An 18,532-nucleotide genomic window follows, 5' to 3' on the forward strand; every position below is an offset into this window, starting at 1 on the left:
ATTGTTGCTTTATGCCATGCTCCTACAAGAACCTTGCGAACTCATTTGAGAGGTACTCTCTCCCTCCATCTGACCTTAGGCATTTTATTTGCAGGCCTGTTTCTTTTTCAACCATATCTTTGAGAGTTTTGAAATGCCCAAAAACTTCACTTTTCTTTTTCATAAAATACACCCAAAATTTTCTGCTATAGTCGTCAATAAAAGTAACAAAATAATGACAGCCTCCAATAGATACAGCTTTAGTAGTCCACACATCAGAGTGGATTAATTCCAATGGCTTCTTACTCTCTTGAACATGTCTAGGAAATGGTTTCCTTGCCTGTTTTTCAAATTGACAGGCTTCACATACCTTATGCATTTCTGCAACCTTGAATTTAGGCAATCCTGCAACAATATTTTGAGCTTGCATTGATTTAAGTCGCTGTACATTAACATGACCAATGCGTTTATGCCAGATATCAATATCTGCAACTACACCGGTCCCATGTGCAAACATTGCTGTACTCAATTCAGGCATGTCTGCATCCAACGTAAACATTCTGCCCTTCTTCTTTCCTTTTGCTATCAAGTGACCATTATTTTTCATATCCTCAACAAAGCATCCATGAGGATTAAATCTAGCTTGCAAGCCCTGCTCAACCATTTAACCAACATAAACTAGGTTCTTGGTGATATTCGGGACATGAAATACATCCGATAGGTATTTCTTTTTCCCATCCTGCATAGACAAAGGAATTTTTCCAATCTGCACAATAGGATGTGCAATATCATCACCAGTCTCCACAAATCCTGGTTTTTCCATTTTCCTTGCATCCTTCATCCATTATGCATGACCTGTCATGTGGTTTGATGCACCTGAGTCAACATACCACACATCGTTGCTTTCTTCTGCACTTGTCACAGAATTGGTCATGTGCTGCACCATAAACAAATGCTCATTTCTGTCATCACCCTGTCTACTAGAAGATACATAATTCCCTTGTTGCAATTTTTCATTCATGATGTCATTCTGCTTTTTGTAGCAGTCTTTAGCCATATGACCCATTTTACCACAGTAGTAGCATTCAACATTGCTGTTTGCATTTTGGCCTCTTTGCCATCCACCATGACCTCTTTGGCTCCCCCTGCCTCTAGAGTTACAACGTCCTCCTCCATAGGACTGGTTTTCTTGAGTTTGCTGCATATTCTGATTTCTACCACGACCTCCAGATCGGCCTTCTCTACCTCTGCCTCTACCTCTTCCAGCATTTGAGTAGAAGATAGCTTCTTTCGAAGTTCCTCCTAAAGAAGATGCACCACCATTTCTTTGCTCCTCAGAAATTAGAAGAGCAATCAACTCCTCAAAATCAGGAAATCTTTCACAGACGGAAATGGATGTTCGGAACTGTGCATAATCCTTTCCTAGACCATTCAAGGTCACAAAAACTAAATCATCATCTTCCACTGGCGACCCAATGGAAACAAGTGCATCTGCAATCTTCTTCACCTTCATGTGGTAGTCATTGATGCTCATACTTTCTCTTTGCACATTGTGCAACTCTTGCTTGAGCTGCATTTTTCTAGCTTGCATATTTGTGCTATACATTTTTGACAAAGTATCACATGCCTCCTTTGGCGTACTTGCATCCTGAATATGCACAGGAACATCAGGAAGAACTGGTTCTTCTTCATTTCCTGCAACGAATTCCCAATATCCTTTTTCCATAAGAAAAATCGTCATTCTAAACTTCCATGCTTGGAAGTTGTTCTTATCAAGCTTCTCAGTGACAATCTGTAAAAGAGAATCAGACGCCATTACAGAACACTGTAAAAAATTATGTCACTGCAAAAAACACAGCTTCAGCCTTACAAGGGCAAATCTGCAAAATTGACGAAAGTGGTATTTGACCACACAGTCACTTCCTAGTGACGATTTTGCATCAACAGGCAACAAGGATGATTCTGTAACTCCTAATGTCTCTACGCACAGGCATACGATGCAATTTCTACGGTAACTTTTCACCGACCTGTAGAACAGTGGTCGCATATAAAAAAACAGGGCCTTTTCTTGAGTGCGTGCGAAAAACTTCTGCCTCCAAAACAAGCCCCGAAATAGCCTCAAATCAAAAAAATAGGTCAACCAAGGGCTAAAGCCCTTTCCCACAGCATATACTGCCCTCTTGCTACATAGCGAAGGGCGTCTCAATTTGAGACAATGCACTCTTGCACTTTTTGGCTGTGCTACATGTAGAGACTTGCTCCCAAACTCGAAAAATGAAAGCAACACTGGTCCTCTTACCAGAACATCGTGAACTTGGTTTGCTTTCTTGAGCTCCTTACCATGAACCAGGCTCTGATACCATGTCACGATTGTGGGAGAGAAGGAAGGAGTCTCACTTGTAGCTTTCTCACTAACACAATGGGGGAATACACACAAAGGTGGAGGCTGAAAACAGTTTTCCTCTTCTTAGTTATGTAAGCCAAAAAGAACTCTAGTATAGAGAAATAGAATAACCCTATATATGGGTCTCAAACCAAACTCAACTAACTAAGGTGGCATTTTAACTGAGCCACGAACTAGAGTAGATAAGGATAGCTATCATCTAGTTACTATTCATGGGCGGTGTACCAACCGCATCTGCAGCTAACAAGTTGGTGACATAAATGCACAACGGTCACCCTGGCATATCACGAGTGGAGCTCGATATCTCAACAGGATTGAGATCTTAAGTGCTTATCTTATTGCCCAATGATTGTCACAGGGATATACTGAATGATACCTTCTTCATCTATAGGGGGAAAACCTTCCTCATAGTCCAGTGAGGTGCTAATGAAGAGCTTCAACTAGCTGGCATGAAACACATTGTGGATCTTGGTAGTAGGGGGAAGCTGTAATCAGTAGGTCAAGTCACCAACTCTCTTCAGGATCCGATAGGGGCCATAGAAGTAATGGGCTAGCTTATTTACTACAATGTTTCCCTCTTTGAGAGTGGAGTAGAGAAACTTAGGCACTTTCAAGAGGACCAATTTCCCTTCATAGAATTCCAAATGCCTTCTTTTCTCATCAGCATAAAGTTTCATGTGAGTTTATGTCTCTTTTGAAGATTCACTTTGCATTGCTGAAGTAGGGCTTGCATCATGCGAATCAACTCACTCAGACTCTAAGGGTTGATCTTATCATTGAATAAGACTGTAGGGAGGGGAACCTTATACCCATATAATACCTCAAAAGGGGAGTTCTCAATGCTAGAGTGGGTGAAATTATTATAGGCAAGATTAGCCAACTGGAGCCACGTATCCCATCCATGTTGTACATCATGAAAAAAGTTCCGCAAATATGTCTCAAGCCATTTAGGTTGTGATTGGCTGAAAAAGTTGGGAAAATTTGCTATGGACTTCTCTCAACTCTACATGGATATGGAAAACTCATCTGCTTAGGGGGAATTCAAGATCATGCTGATTTTTAGCTCATAATAGCAAAGCAACTCAAACGGGAGTTTAAGAAATGCTCACAGATCTCTGTCTTGCAATTGAATAAGGAAAATTTAGGTCGGCCCTCTGAAGTATCTAAGGATTTGACCTTGCAGGCTCTACTTGAGGAGTACAATGATCTATTTCAAATGCCTAAAACCCTTCCCCCTGAGAGGCAAGTGGACCACCCACTTGATTTAGAGCCCCATTCCAAGCCAGTAAACAAGCCATCTTAGAGACCCTCCTATGTGAATGTGAAGAAGTTGCAAAGCAAGTCAATGAACTATTGGAGATGGGTATCATTGAATCGAGTTCTTTCCTTTATGCATCCTCTATCTTGTTAGTGAAGAAGAAAGATGGCTCTTTTTGCATGTGTATCGACTACAGAGACTTGAATAAAATTACAATGAAGAACTGCTATCTCATCCCACGAATTGATGACTTGGTGTATGAATTGAAAGGGGCATGCTCTTTCACTAAGATTGATTTGTGCTCTAACTACCATCAAATCCATATGAGGCAGGGAGATGAGATCAAAATGGCCTTTAGGAGTGATTGTGGGCTTTATCATTTTCTCATGATGCCTTTTGGGTTGACTAACGTCCCCTGCCACATTTCAGAGCCTCAAGAATAAAATTCTTCAACCCTTTTTGTTTAAGTTTGTGCTCATTTCTTTGACAACATCCTCATTTACATCAAATCATAAGAGGAGCACTTGGCACATGTTAGAAGTGTTTTTGATATATTGAGAGAGTATCGACTCTTTTCTAAGGAGAGAAAACATATCTTCATGCAGACATCTATGGATTACTTGGGACACATTGTGAACAAAAATGGCATATAGGCTAACCCTGAGAAGGTGCAATGTGTTAGAGACTAGCGCACCCCATCCACCACCACTTCATTACGTGGCTTCCTCGGCCTCTCTTCATTTGATAGATGCTTCATAAAGCATTATGCCACCATTGCAACACCTTTGACTAATCAATTAAAAAGAAATAATTCTTTTAGGATTCCGTTGTTCCTGATCATAGCTTCAAATAAGTGAAGGAAATGCTTACTTCTGCCTCCATCCTCATCTACACCCTGATTTCTTTAAGATGTTTACCATTCATTATGATGTCAATGGTAGGGGGTATTGGTGCAATATTACTGCAAGAGTGTAGTGTAATTGCATTTCAGAGCCACAAGCTTAATGATAAGAAGATGTAGATGTTGCTAGGTGGCACCTACACAAAGGGATGAGCATCTTAAATGGTTCTCCTTTTGTGTGTATGTTGGCGGGATGAGCGCCTTAAATGGTTCTCCGTCAATGCGGGGCACGTTTCTAAGAATTGTCTTAGGCAGAAGGTCGATGGGGATGCCTATCCTTTCCGGGCGTCGATGGAAGTGTGAACGTGGGTGATACCATTTTATCCACACAAATACTAATGTTTTTGTGAATTAATTATTGTATGGAATTCCAAATTAATTGATTTATGTGGCTAGCTGCAATTATTCTGTTGGTTATTATTCTAACATGATTTTCTAAATTTTTGGCAGCTCATGTGTAGAGCAAGGAGAATTGGAAAGGCGCGCCATGCGCAAGCATTTTAAATATTATTTTCTCAAGGATTTATTTGGCAATTATTGCATTATTGTATTAGACGCACTGCTATTTCTTATGAAGCGTGCGCATAGCCTCTATGTAAATATTTATTAGCAAAATAGATTTTTAGAAGATATGTCCAATAAAATATTAATGGTTCTAGAGAGTTGTGGTATGCACAACTGCTAGCATCCATTAATTCAGATTACTCTATCTCTTTTCCAGTACACTCAAACTCTTTATGCAAAGAACGATTGTAAAGGGCCTAAATCTTGGGCAAAGAAGATTTCATAATATTATTATAAATACGGCATGAAGGGAGCTGCCCACTTCATGTTGGGGGGAGATTGTATCCAATCTTGTGTCGCTTCATCTTACTTTACCCTCTCTTTTAGTCTATTTTTAATTTCTCATGAGTCGTATGCAATTTTATGAGTAAAAGAGAGAAAGAGGGAGCTTCTTCCATTTGCTACGTGCAAACCACACATCCGTTGTTCGAACAGTGGTATCAGAGCCCCAACCTACCTCTTGGGCTTCCAATCGCCTACCCTTTGGTGTGAAGGCGAGCCTTCTGCTGCAAACGGGCTCTACGGTCCGTCTCATCGCGAACCGACTACACGGCTGGATTCCCAGGCCTTCAAAACCCCCAACCCCTCTATCACAATCAAGTAATTCTGTAATTTTCCCAGACATTGAAGAAGACCCACTCCCACATCATTGCGCCATGTTTCGTGAAGAACTGGAGCTTCAAGGTAATTAGCAAGTCTCATTAAAGCTTTTTTTTAAAGCTTTGCTTAAGATTAATCAAGAGCTTAAGCTCAATTTTGATTTCGTGGGGGGGCCATTTTTTGCCGCCCACCACGGCAGTATCCACGACGTCCTCTTGTCCTAAAAAGTCAAGTTTTTTTAAGGCTTAAAGCCTTATTAACCAAGTTACATTACCACTTACATAATCAACTTCATCTTCTCTTACTCCATGTCATACATAGACTCTGCAAATCTTCACAAGTCACAGCTAACTCTCTCTTCCATAGAGACAGTTCTCGTGCAGTTCTTTCCAGCTTCATAAACTTCACAAAATTCCCATTAAAAATTCCCGCCTTTCTTGCCTACTTCCATCCATAATTTCTTGTCCAAAGACCGCTTGAAATTTTGGTCTTACACGCCAAAATTCTTCAACGACAAGCAAGGCGTCTTTTCATTTGTAAGGCATCCTAAATCTCTGGATTTCTCCATCAAGCAATCATGTCCAATTTTGACTCTGCATCATCGCTTCCTGATCTAACCCTGGAGCACCATATGGATTTAATATCCATGCAACTTGAAGAAGAGCGTCAACATCGCGTACAACTAGAGCAAGAACTGAAGTCCCTCAACCGTCCTGCCAACTGAAATTTCTACCAACGACGACAACCTAGTTCGTGCCATCAATGCTACTTTGGATGTCCACACTAGTCGAAAGGAGTCCAAGATAAGCAAGCGTACATTCAAATTTAATTCTTTTGATGGTCTTAATGATGGTCGCAAAATTCTATCATGGTTAAGTCAATTCGAAGCTTATTTTGACAATGAGAAATACTCAGAAAGTGATAAAATTAAATGTGCATCTCATTACTTTATTGAGAAAGCTGCATTATGGTGGGATGTCACGCGTAAAAGCATTGATCGTCCTCTCACATGGAATGACTTTCACAAGAAGGTTCTTGCAAATTTTCTCCCTACACAATTGGAGCTCCGCATGCAACAACAATGGGACCTATTCATGCAACGGGAACGTGAGTCTATCCCTCATTACATATAAAGATTTTGGAGTACTCTCTTGCAGCTCCAAATGGTGGAGCTAGTAGTGGTTGAGTCTACCTTCAAGAGAAAGTATATTTCTAGCTTAATTCCATCTATCCAAGCCGAAGTCAACATGTTCAAACCCAATAATCTGGACGAAGCCATATCCCTAGCTCACGACACTGAAAAGAAGCAGTCTAAAGACCAAAGGCCATTTCCAGCATCCAACGGTAACAACATGGGAAACAACTTTTGTTTTAATTCTTTCCGTAACTTCAATTCTCAATATGGAAAGAATCGTTTTAACTGACGGCCATGGATGCGAAATTTTCTTAATAATCATGGTCAATCAGTTTCCAATTCTAAACCTCCCAATCTACCTTCAAATTTGCCTAAATCTGGTGAACCTAAAAATGTTAACCCAAGTGTCTCCAATGCCATTTTGAAAAATGTAATTTGTTATAATTGTAAGCGTCGTGGTCATATTGCGAGTTGTTGTCCCATGGGCAACACCCGTGATTGGAAGAAACCCACGACGCATCTGAATTTTTTTAGAGCTGAAGAATCCAACGAAGACCTTGAAGCAATGTCTGACTTTGATGAGGCTACACTTATGGGCGAAAATTCTAACAAACCTGAAGACTGTGCTAGTAAAATTTCTATGCATGATTTATTAAAGATGCGATGTAAATTCAATAATAATGATATGACTGTTTTGCATGGCAATGGTAGTACTCATGATTTTGTTTCAGAAAAAGTAGTTAGAAAATTACAATTTAAAACTATTCCATCTACCTATAAAATTGAGGCTGCATTTTTAGGACAACGATATAATGGTACTAAAGAAGTTCATAATTTAGAAATTAGTATCGGATCTTATAAGGAAAAGCGAAATTTTTTAGTAGCACCTTTGCAGTCTGTTGATGTAATTCTAGGAATGCCATGGCGTCACCAATTCAACCCTGATATAGATTTTAACACACACTCAATGCACATTGAACACAAAGGTAAACAAATTTTACTCGAAGAGTTAATAAAAACCGAATTATTTCCAATTATTAGTCATACACAGGCGAAGCGAGCTTTGCGTAAACAATCTAAATCTTTTTTAATATGGATTAATGAAGTTGAAGTTACAAAAACTGAACTAACTCCAAAGCAACAGCATTTTATTGCTAAATTGTCTGATTGTTTTTCTAATGATTTACCTTTACAACTTCCTCCATCACAACCCGAAGACCACCAAATTGATTTACTTCCTGGTAGTCAACTACCTTGCCATAACCAATTAGAACAGAAAGAGATTCAGAAGCAAATTAAAAAACTTCTAAATAGAAAATTAATTCGTCCAAGTAGTTCACCTTTTGGAGCTCCTGTATTATTAGTTTTTTTAAAAAATCAAACTTACCGCATGTGTATAGATTATAGAGCACTTAATAAAATAACGGTTAAGAATAGGTATCCAATACCTAGAGTAGACGACCTTCTAGATAAATTACAAGGAGCAACAGTGTTTAGTAAAATTGATTTAAAATTAGGATACCATTAATTTCATATGTCTACTCCTGATATTTTTAAGACAGCTTTTCGTACACAATTTGGACATTATGAATTCTTAGTAATGTCCTTTGGACCTACCAATGCCCCAGCTACATTTAGTAGAATGACGAATAGAATATTTTTGCATTTTCAGCATTGTGTAATAGTCTTTTTCGACGACATTCTTGTTTTTAGCAAAACTAAAAAAAACACGAAGAACTTTTATCATTAGTGTTTAGTTTATTAAAACAAAACCATCTATATGCTAACCCTGACAAAAGTTCTTTCTTTCAATCTGAAATAGAATATTTAGGTCATATCGTGTCTGCCAAAGGCATACACGTAGATCCACGTAAAATTGAAGCAATTAAGTCTTGGCCAACACCTAAAAATGTACATGAAGTTCGTTCATTTCTAGGACTAACTAGCTTTTATCGAAAATTTGTTAGAAACTTTTCATTGCTTGCTTTACCGTTAACTCTTTTATTAAAGAAAGGTCTTGTTTATCATTGGGGCGACAGCCAACAACGATCATTCGAAATACTTAAGTATGCACTCTCACATGCACCAGTTTTGCAATTACCTGATTTCAATTGACCATTCTTTCTTGTGGTTTACTGATGCAAGTGGTTCTGGCATCGGTGCAGCATTGATGCAAGACAATCACCCTATAGCATACTCTAGTTGTAAACTAAAACCTCCTAAAGTTAAATATAGTACATATGACAAAGAATTATTAGCCGTAGTTCATGCATTGCGCATATGGAAGCATTATTTAATGGGTTCGAAGTTTATGATTAAAACCAACCAGCACAATATTAAACAGTTATTGTCACAACCACAAATATCTGATAGACACAAACAGTGGGCATCATTTATTCAATCCTTTCATCCACTCATCCAATATCAACCAAGTAAGGAAAATGCAGTAGCCGATGCACTTAGCCATAGGCCATCATTAAACAATATTTATGTCATTTCTACTTCTTCATTAGACACAATGAAAAATACTTAACTTCAAGATCCCGATTTTCATGGTGTTTGGGTAAATTTATCTAACAATCAATGGATCCCTACTAATAACTTTTCTGTTTCCAATGGTTTTCTGTTTTATGAAAAAAGGTTATGTATTACTAATCCTTTTCGTCATTTCATTATGCAAGAAGTACACGAGACTCCTTATATGGGACATCGTGGTATTATCTCCACACTTAGAAATTTACATGAAGATTTCTTCTAGCCAAATATGCAACGTGATGTCTCTAATTTTGTTTCTAAATGCATTGTATGTCAATGCATAAAAAGATATCACGGTAAGTCATATGGTTTATTACTTCCATTACCTATCCCTAATTCACCTTGGGAGCAGATTTCTATGGACTTCATAACAGGTTTACCACAAACTTCTTCACAGAATAATATGATGTGGACCATAGTTGATAGATTTAGTAAACAAGCTTACTTTATTGCTTGTAAAAATACCTTAAGTGCTGCACAAGCGGCTAACTTATTTCTCAAGTATATTTTTGTGTACCATGGTTTGCCGAAAATTATTGTGTCCGATCGAGATCCTCGATTCTATAATAATTTTTGGATTACAATGTTTAATAACTTAGGAACTAAGATTGATTTTAGCTCTGCATTTCATCTAGAGAATAACGGTGAAACGAGACCACAAATAGCACAATTTTGGATTTAATCCATGCTTACATAATTTCTTATCTAGCCACATGGGATAATCATTTGCACCTTTTACAGTTTGCTTATAATAATACCCCTCACACTACTACATAAAAGGCACCTTTTGAAATTGTTTATGGTCACAAATTGCCAACTCCCACATTTCATCTAACACAGAAAATACCTTTTGTTGACGATTGGATTCAAAATCATTCAAGTATTTATGAGCAAGTTAAGCAAATGCTAGCAAAGGCCCAACAATCATATGTGAAACAAGCGGATAAAAAGAGACAAGCCATGATTTATAAAGAAGGAGATTATGTTTGGTTACGTGTTGAAAAACGTAGACTCCATAGTGTAGAAAAAAACTCGAATGTAAAATTAGCTCCTCGTTTCTATGGACCTTTTAAAATTCTCCATTGTATTAATCCTAATGTTTATAAATTAGAGTTATCTCATCATTGGAAAATCCACAACACTTTTCACATTAGTCTTTTACGTCTAGATGATAACTTCAGCCACATCTTCCAAAAATTACAGCATGGAGTCATAGCAAAAAACTCCCAATATTAGCTCAAGCATGAACTTATTTGGTCCCATAGCAAGATCTTCATCCCACACACTTCTCTCTTCACACAGAAGATCATGAAAGAGATGCATTCTTGTCCCACTGAGAGTTGGGCGTTTACAAAACATATGATAGGATTGCCAAGAGCTTTCATTGGAAAGGCATATGGAGGATATCAAGGACTTTGTGACCAAATGAAGGCCATGCCAATAGAACAAGGACAACACACTAAGGCCAGCTGGCATCTTGCAACCTCTTCCTATTCCTGAAGGGAAATGGACTCATATCACAATGGACTTCATCAGTGGCCTCCCCGTGACCAAGAAAGGTTGGAACAGTATATATATGGTAGTTGATCGGCTCACCAAAGCTATCCACTTTATCCCCACTAAGATACAATACACTACCACTCAGGTCGCAAGTGAGTTTATGGAATATGTATTCAAGTTGCATGGCTTACCACAAGTCATCGTACATGATCAAGATACTATGTTTATGAGCAACTTTTGGCAAATAGTTTTTACATCTATGGGTACCAAGCTTGCTCCATCCACTACATTCCACCCCCAGACTGATGGCCAAACATCAATGGGGTCCATATCTAAGGCAATTAGGTCCACCAATGCCACATAATTTTCAGCCAAGCATAAGGGAACTGTGAGGTATACATGTTTGCTGACTTTTTCCTCTCCATTTGCTACATGTACCTTCAAGGGGTGGTGTAATTTCATAGGGGTGCACTTCAACTAGTCAATGGTTGATTTATTAATAAAATTGTGAGTGCTACCACTATCTATAAGGATGAAGACATGCTTCCCATGAATATACTTCCTTGAATGCGTAGGGTGTTGGGGCTCTGAGAACCCGTCCAAGCATCCAAGGAGATGGAACAAAGGGAGGTAGTCAGGTGGGATGTTAGATTAAGTGTCTGGGATCGACAACTGCCTGGGTCAAAAGGAAACCCATCCTCCGAGTCATAGAACTACTTGTGATCCACATCCTCAACATGTTCAACATGGTTACTGTGTAGGTCATCCATTTTTAGAATTCTAAACCCATCCATTCTCATTGTAAAAGGGCTCAGAGTAGTACTCTCCACCCCACTCCCTAAGCCCACCTATGACTTCCATCAAGTTATCTTCATTTTTTAGGGAAAGAACCTCAGGGTGGGGATGGATTGTAATGAGCGGGATACATAAAAACTAGGGGTTAAACACCCAGTCACAATGACCAAGGTATATAAGGTGTAAGAGTCCTAGTTTATCACAACAAAGAGTAATGCTCAACATGCTCAACATGGTCAAAGTTTTAAACAAAATTCCCAAAACTCACACAACAATAAGTATCTATATAGGTAAAGTAGAGCCATCATGATTTTTTCCTTCTTAATTACTTTTAGATATCCAACTTTCAAGCTTGGTTGGGATAAAAGGGAGAAGAAGGTGACATTATTAGCCCGCTCAATTTGTTTTACATTAGGTGTGTTATATAATATTTTTTCAATTATGTAAACCACAAGTACCATATTGCACTCCAATAAAAGATTTTGGGGCACTTTTATCTTTTTCATATTCAAGAAAGGTTATTAATAAAGGGTTTGCAAAAGAGTAACAATAAGGGGCTATTAGAATGACAATCAAGGATGCATTGTTTTGGGACTTTACAAAATCTAATAAATTATAACAATTTATATGGCTTAATTGGCTCACTCATATTAAACTTATATTAATATATAAAAATGTATAGCATAGCTTGAATTGGCTAAAATTATGCATGTTTTGTGTAAATTTGCCGCTACATTAGAAATTTTGGGGCACTTTGATATTTTTTGGATTAGAACATTTCATAAACGATGCATTTAAAAGGAGTGATCATGAGGGGCTGCTAGAACAACAATGGAGGGCACATTGTTTTGGGACTTCACGATATTAAAATTTGTATCATAGTTTCATGTGGCTATGTGCAAAACTACCATTAAATTGGGATGGGTTGCATTTTACTTCTGGTGGACTTCTCCTTTTTCTCACAGCAAAGCAAAGAAACTTTGATTACTAGGTTACAATACCTCAAAGATAACATCCCTTGAGGTACAGAAGTGTAGCATAAAGAAGGGCTCCATGTAAGTAGCAAATGAGGACACCATAATTACAATGGTTGTGTGAACAAGCAATCAAGTGGGGGCATCCATTAATTCTTGGCACATGATTGTGGAGATCAATGGGAGGCATCCATTAATTATTGGCACATGATTGTGGACCACTTGCATCTCAACGTATTACAAAGTTACTTAGCTTTGAGAATTTCCAATTAGACCTAAAATTGGAAGGATTCTAGCACAATGCAAATAAAGTTTGAAAATGATGTAAGTGTTTACAAATATACAATTCCAAATTGCTGGATTTTCCAATGGGGGGCACTAAACATCATCGTTGGCAATCTCGATCATATCGTTGACAAAGGAAACAAAAGCATTGTGGGAGGAGCCATTGGGCCGGAGGGATTGGAGTGCTGCAGTCTTGAGATGTTCCACATGGGCTCGGATGTTGTCGTATTCGAGGTGCATGAGGCGATGGATGGCAGCCTGCACGTGGAAGCGACAGAGGCGACCACCCCCGTGCGCGTACTGCTGCACGAGGCCGACCCCGGCGCGCCAATGGCACTCGATGAGGCGCGCGATGAGGAGGTGGTCGGCGAAGAAGGGGAGGCAGAGCATGGGGACGCCCGCCACGATGGCCTCACACACGGAGCTCCAGCCGCAGTGCGTGGCGAAGGCGCCCACAGCTGGGTGGGCCAGCACCTTCACCTGCGGCGCCCATGCTATGACCAGCCCCCGCCCCTTCGTCCGCTCCCTAAAATCACCCATGAACGCCGGCATCTTCCCGCTTACCACCCACAAAAATCGGCACCCACTAGCCTCCACCCCTCTCGCTAGGTCTTCCATTTGCTCCTCCGAGTATTGGCTTGTGCTCCCAAAGCACATGAACAATACCGTTTGATGCCCTTGACGTTCTTGCCTGTCGAGCCACTCCATGCACCCTTCGTCTTCTTCCTTGAGGCTCCCTCTCAGCAATATAGGGGCCTTATCGCCCCACTGATCATGAAGGTATGGCCCGATGTACAGGATATTACTAGCGCTCGTTGCCAATGCAGACCATATTGCTGAGCTTTCCATCTCTGAAAAGCTGTTCACCAGAATGTGTGATGCGTCTTCGATACCCCAGTAGATCTTTACGAAGAGCCACAACCGTGCAAATATCTCGACTTGAAACTCGCCAAGGATGTGCTCTTTCTCTAGATGTAGCTCTTGGGCGAACTTCTCTAGCTCCTTTGCTGGCAATGCTTATGGAACAGTAGGATAATCAATCAATCTCTCTCTCTCTCTCTCTCTCTCTCTCTCTCTCAAATCAAAGATCTCATTTCTTACTATACTAATTCATAGACCATTCGTAGTCCCAAGTTTAGGATTTGAGAGCCATTCAATTCGCCCATCCAAAGGCTTTACACAAACCTAATAGATCTTTCATAACCAGGATGAGGAGTTGTTTTAAGGGAAGGAATATGCATTTTCTTAGCAATTGTTCATGGATTTTTCTAACAATGAAGAGTAAGAAGACTATCTTCAGCCATGGACTTAAAGATGTGGATAGCTTTGTTGGTTTCACCTCTGCTTAGTTGCATGCAAAGAGGCTTCACAAAAATGATGAGGTGAAGGATAGGTTTTGAAATCAACTTACATTTAATATATTCAATTGATTGATGTTTCTTGGCACCTTGACTATTAGAAAGATATACAAACCACCAAAAACGCTTTGGAGATATATATGCTTTGAGGCTTAGAAAAGTAAAAAGGATTAGAGGGTTGAATCGCCAAGATAACATAAGATCTGTCCTTTCCATTTCTTGGGTGATGAAGCATTCTAATGCTTTATCAGACAGATATAGACTCTACTTTTCTCTCTAGTTGCCTCACCACTTATGTTTGGTTTGAGCACATATCAAGTTTGAAACCTTGACTAAAAATTTGGGATTTAAAAAATGCAAGGAAACTGTTGATGTATTAGCAATACCAAAATTTTCCATTCCTAGGGGATAGGTAAGCCTAAGAAACCAATGCTCAGGGGGGTTCACTATATATATATGTCCTATATCACATGTATTCAAGGCCTATCTATAAATATCCTTATTTGTGAATTTTTCTTAAATCAAATACAACCCTTTTTTATTCAATCTGTAAGTAATCCCTTAATATGACACCTTTCTATAAGTCAAAAATATATAAACATGGTATTTTTAAAACCCCTTATTTTGAACTTTTTTGATACATGCATGTATTCATGATGAGTGAACCCCCCAAGAACCAATGTCTCATAAGAATCTAAGGTGTATGTCTAGTGATACTGCTTCAAACGTTCACACACACACACACACTCTCTCTCTCTCTCTCTCTCTCTCTCTCTCTCTCTCTCTCTCTCTCTCTCTCATCTAATCTGATCCTTCTTATTATTCCTATAATCTACTAATAGATGACCATTCAAACAAAGGAATTGAGTTCAAGATTTGTGAGTCACCATCTATTCAATGGACCATCTAGGTCTACCAAGTGATATCACACACACACACACACATGTACACATCATTTGGGCTTCACCTGACATCCAAGTGCCTAGAAGTGAGGACCTAAGTCATGGACTTGTTCACCTAATTCTATCCACACATATCTACCTTTTTTCTAGCATTCGATAAACACCTAAGAGTTGCAAACATGATACGCATATGAGAGTTCCATTGTATTATGAAGCTTATTTCACACCAACATTTTATATGCCTAATTAGAGTTTTCATAGTGCTTACAAGTGACTAATTCATATAATGAGAATTGACTAGTTAATTCATAGTACTTAGAAGTGACTAGTTCATATAATGAGAATTTTAAAATAGAATTCCATGTAGACATTACATTTAGAATCATTTCATCAAGAGTTTGTTTAAATTTATGTATGAATCCAATTAGATATGTTGAGTGTGGTGTGACCCTAGCACCTCACTATTGCTTTGCTATTTGCATTGGTATTGTCTAAACATAGCTCCTAGTCACTCGTTAGGTATATGGTTAATAAATTGCAACATGAGTCCTACTAGGGGGGTTGGTTGAACTCTTCCTCTTAGTCCCTTGTGAAGTATCATACAGATGGTTAGCAAATCACATTATGTTGTGTATATCATGTAGCTATTGGACAACATGCACATCATGTAACTATTGTACAACATGCACATCATGTAACTATTGTACAACATGCGCTAATCGTTTATGATTTGGACTTGGCTACTTCTTAATTCTTGTTATTTTTGAGAAATCATGAATAATTTTGAAAGATGCATGTAAGGGATATATCCATAGGCTACTTTTGGATTCCTCTTATTTTTGAGAAATCATGAATTTTGAGAGATGCGGGTAAGGGATGTATCCCTGTCCCGGTAGACACCCACACGCCCAAAGCACTTAGGGTACAATGGCTCTAGGGTCTAGATGTATCTTGAGGTTTCGATGCCTGTTCTACGTAGTTTTGTGATGCGAGCAAATGAGGAGGTCTATGTGCTGAGAGAGAATTAGATTCTTAGGTAAGAAATCGAGATAATTTTGCTCTACGATGTCAAACACTTCTCTAAGAAATTGGGCTTCATTCTCTAAGAAATTAGGCTTCAAACATTGGGATCACATAATATATATATATATATATATAGAGAGAGAGAGAGAGAGAGAGAGAGAGAGAGAGAGAACTCACACCAAGGATGGACCTTTCCTGCTTTAGCGAGAAAGCCAATGCTGAGTATGGCAGCGCTGCCGATCCAGAGGATGGCACAAGGGAGGCCAAGCTTGCGGCTGAGGCCGCGCATCCAATAGAGACTGGAATCAGCGACGACGAATGAGATCTTGGGAACACATCTGGACGTTGCAGGTAGCCGCCGAGCGCGGCAGCTGTCGAGGACCATGCGCTCGATTAGCGCTGCGTGACGGCTCAGGCCGGAGATGATCTTGGCGATGTCCCACAGAGACATGCCAGGATGCGGTGCAGGGACCCCGGCAGCGTCTGGGATGGAGCGAAAGAGGACGCGGGTCTTGCAAGCCAGGCTGCTGTCCCTTACCACAGCGCCCATGGCGGACTCCGCGGTGACAAAGGTGATGGTGCACGCAGCGTGCTGCGTAAGCAGGCGAGAGGCCAAATTCAACATGGGATTTATGTGCCCCTGTACCGGCATCGCCACCATCAAGACGTGAAATGGCTTGCTTTCCTGATCATCTGCCATGCTCACTGGGATTAGCGTTCTGGCAGACCAGAGAGAGGGCTCAGGAAGTAGGTAGTTCTTTTGTTCCTGCAGACGCTACGTGAATAGGAAGGACAGATGGATATTGACGCTTGTTCATGTTCGCTGATCACGGACGAAGAGTGATGAGATATTATAAGGTCTGCCATCCAGTTGCGCGTTCATTTTCGTTCACGGAGAACTCCTCTCTCCCATACACTTGCACGTGGGGGGGCAGGGGAAGGAATTGCGATTTCCTTAATCCTTCCACCTTGACTACTCTTGCTGGGCTGCGCGGGTGCAGTGAGGTTAAGTCCAGCCCATTCCCACTAATTCAATGGCCACAACACCCACGATATTGGTAGGATGAGGCCAGTTATACAAAGACATATTGTTATCACACCAATAACACTAATTGGCTTTGACACATAACGAGCGTTTTAATCGGATGGTGCCCTTAGCACTCCCCTTGTTTCCTTAAATTTGAGGGGTGAGAGCACGGCTCCATCACATTCAATCATTTCACCCACAAGTAGATATAAGTGGGTATATTTCATCCCCTCCTACCCCTAGTAGGATAGGTGCAATATAGCTCTTAGATTTAGGTCATCCTTGGTTTGTCTTGAGAATCACTTGGTTAATTCAACAAGTTAGCTCATCGAGGATGTGGTCATTGCTTTGTCTTCTTCGTCTACGTCATTTCTTTCCATGCAATCATCTACTCCACCATTCAATCATTTCAATCTTTGTATTCTCTCACACATCCATCTTGCCTTATTCATATCCCTCTCTTATAGCTATCTTTTTATTAGCATCTCCATCCCTACTCTAAAATAAACCATAATAGCCCATCAATGCAATATTGCCTTATACCTACGCTCTATTTTTGTTGACTTATTTAGAACCCTTGAAATCCTCTAATATCCATATCCAAAGGTACAACTCCCGATTATCCATCAATTAGGCCAAGGGGTTTGACAAGGACCACTAAGGAGCATACAAAAATCAAAAGCACATGGGGAGGAATAACCATTAGTGAGGACCAACAAATGGCACCCAAGACGACTCAAGTAAACTACAAAGAAACAACTCCCATCTCTTTTGTAACCATAGCTATGATGAGCTAGCCTATGTCAAGTGAGGACTTCCAAGTAGTATTAACACTAGTCTTGCAGTGAAAAAGGCACCTTTGTTGCAATTTGAATCCCTTATAAAAAATTTGACATGTCGCTAATGAGGCTGATTAAGAAGAAACACTTGTAAGAAAATGTGATCAACAGAAGATAACAATTGAAAAACAATAGCGTATATTTCTATGTCCACCATTGAGACCATTTTCATAGAAAATTGTAAACTTTTAGTACTTCTAGTCAAAACTATCTCATTTTTTAAAACATCAAACTAAAACTTTCATGAAAAATAATTTGATATGTATAACATGCACCCCACTGGGAAAATTACCAGCAGACTAGTGTTAGACTTGATAAATACTCTTGTTTGATTAGAAAAATCCTTGGGGGTCTTAAATATGTTCAACTATTAGGCTTGAATTGCTACCAACTTAATGCCAAGTCTTATTAGAAAAATCCCTAGGGGACTTAAACAAGTTTAAGTATTAGGCT

The 18,532-nt window shown here is 39.5% G+C and overlaps 1 protein-coding gene across 2 annotated transcripts; it reads right to left on the minus strand.

The window, feature by feature from the left end:
• Window positions 1-12,705: 12,705 nt before the first annotated feature.
• On the minus strand, window positions 12,706-17,165 carry LOC148039923 (UDP glycosyltransferase 9-like). 2 transcript variants are annotated; one of them, XM_087695264.1, is made up of 2 exons: window positions 16,391-17,165; window positions 12,706-13,946 (listed from the first exon to the last, which is right to left on the minus strand). In XM_087695264.1, the coding sequence occupies exons 1-2, from the start codon at window positions 16,911-16,913 to the stop codon at window positions 13,024-13,026; spliced, it is 1,446 nt and encodes a 481-aa protein (XP_087551390.1). In that variant the 5' UTR covers window positions 16,914-17,165; the 3' UTR covers window positions 12,706-13,023. The 2 variants fall into 2 exon arrangements, with proteins under 2 accessions (XP_087551390.1, XP_087551393.1); XM_087695267.1 differs by having other exon boundaries at window positions 12,706-13,937; window positions 16,391-17,163.
• Window positions 17,166-18,532: the final 1,367 nt, after the last annotated feature.

Source organism: Lygodium microphyllum, chromosome 2 (genome assembly GCF_053477565.2).
Source record: "Lygodium microphyllum isolate KBCC chromosome 2, Lygodium_microphyllum_v1.1.10, whole genome shotgun sequence".
Classification (NCBI taxonomy): Eukaryota; Viridiplantae; Streptophyta; class Polypodiopsida; order Schizaeales; family Lygodiaceae; genus Lygodium; species Lygodium microphyllum.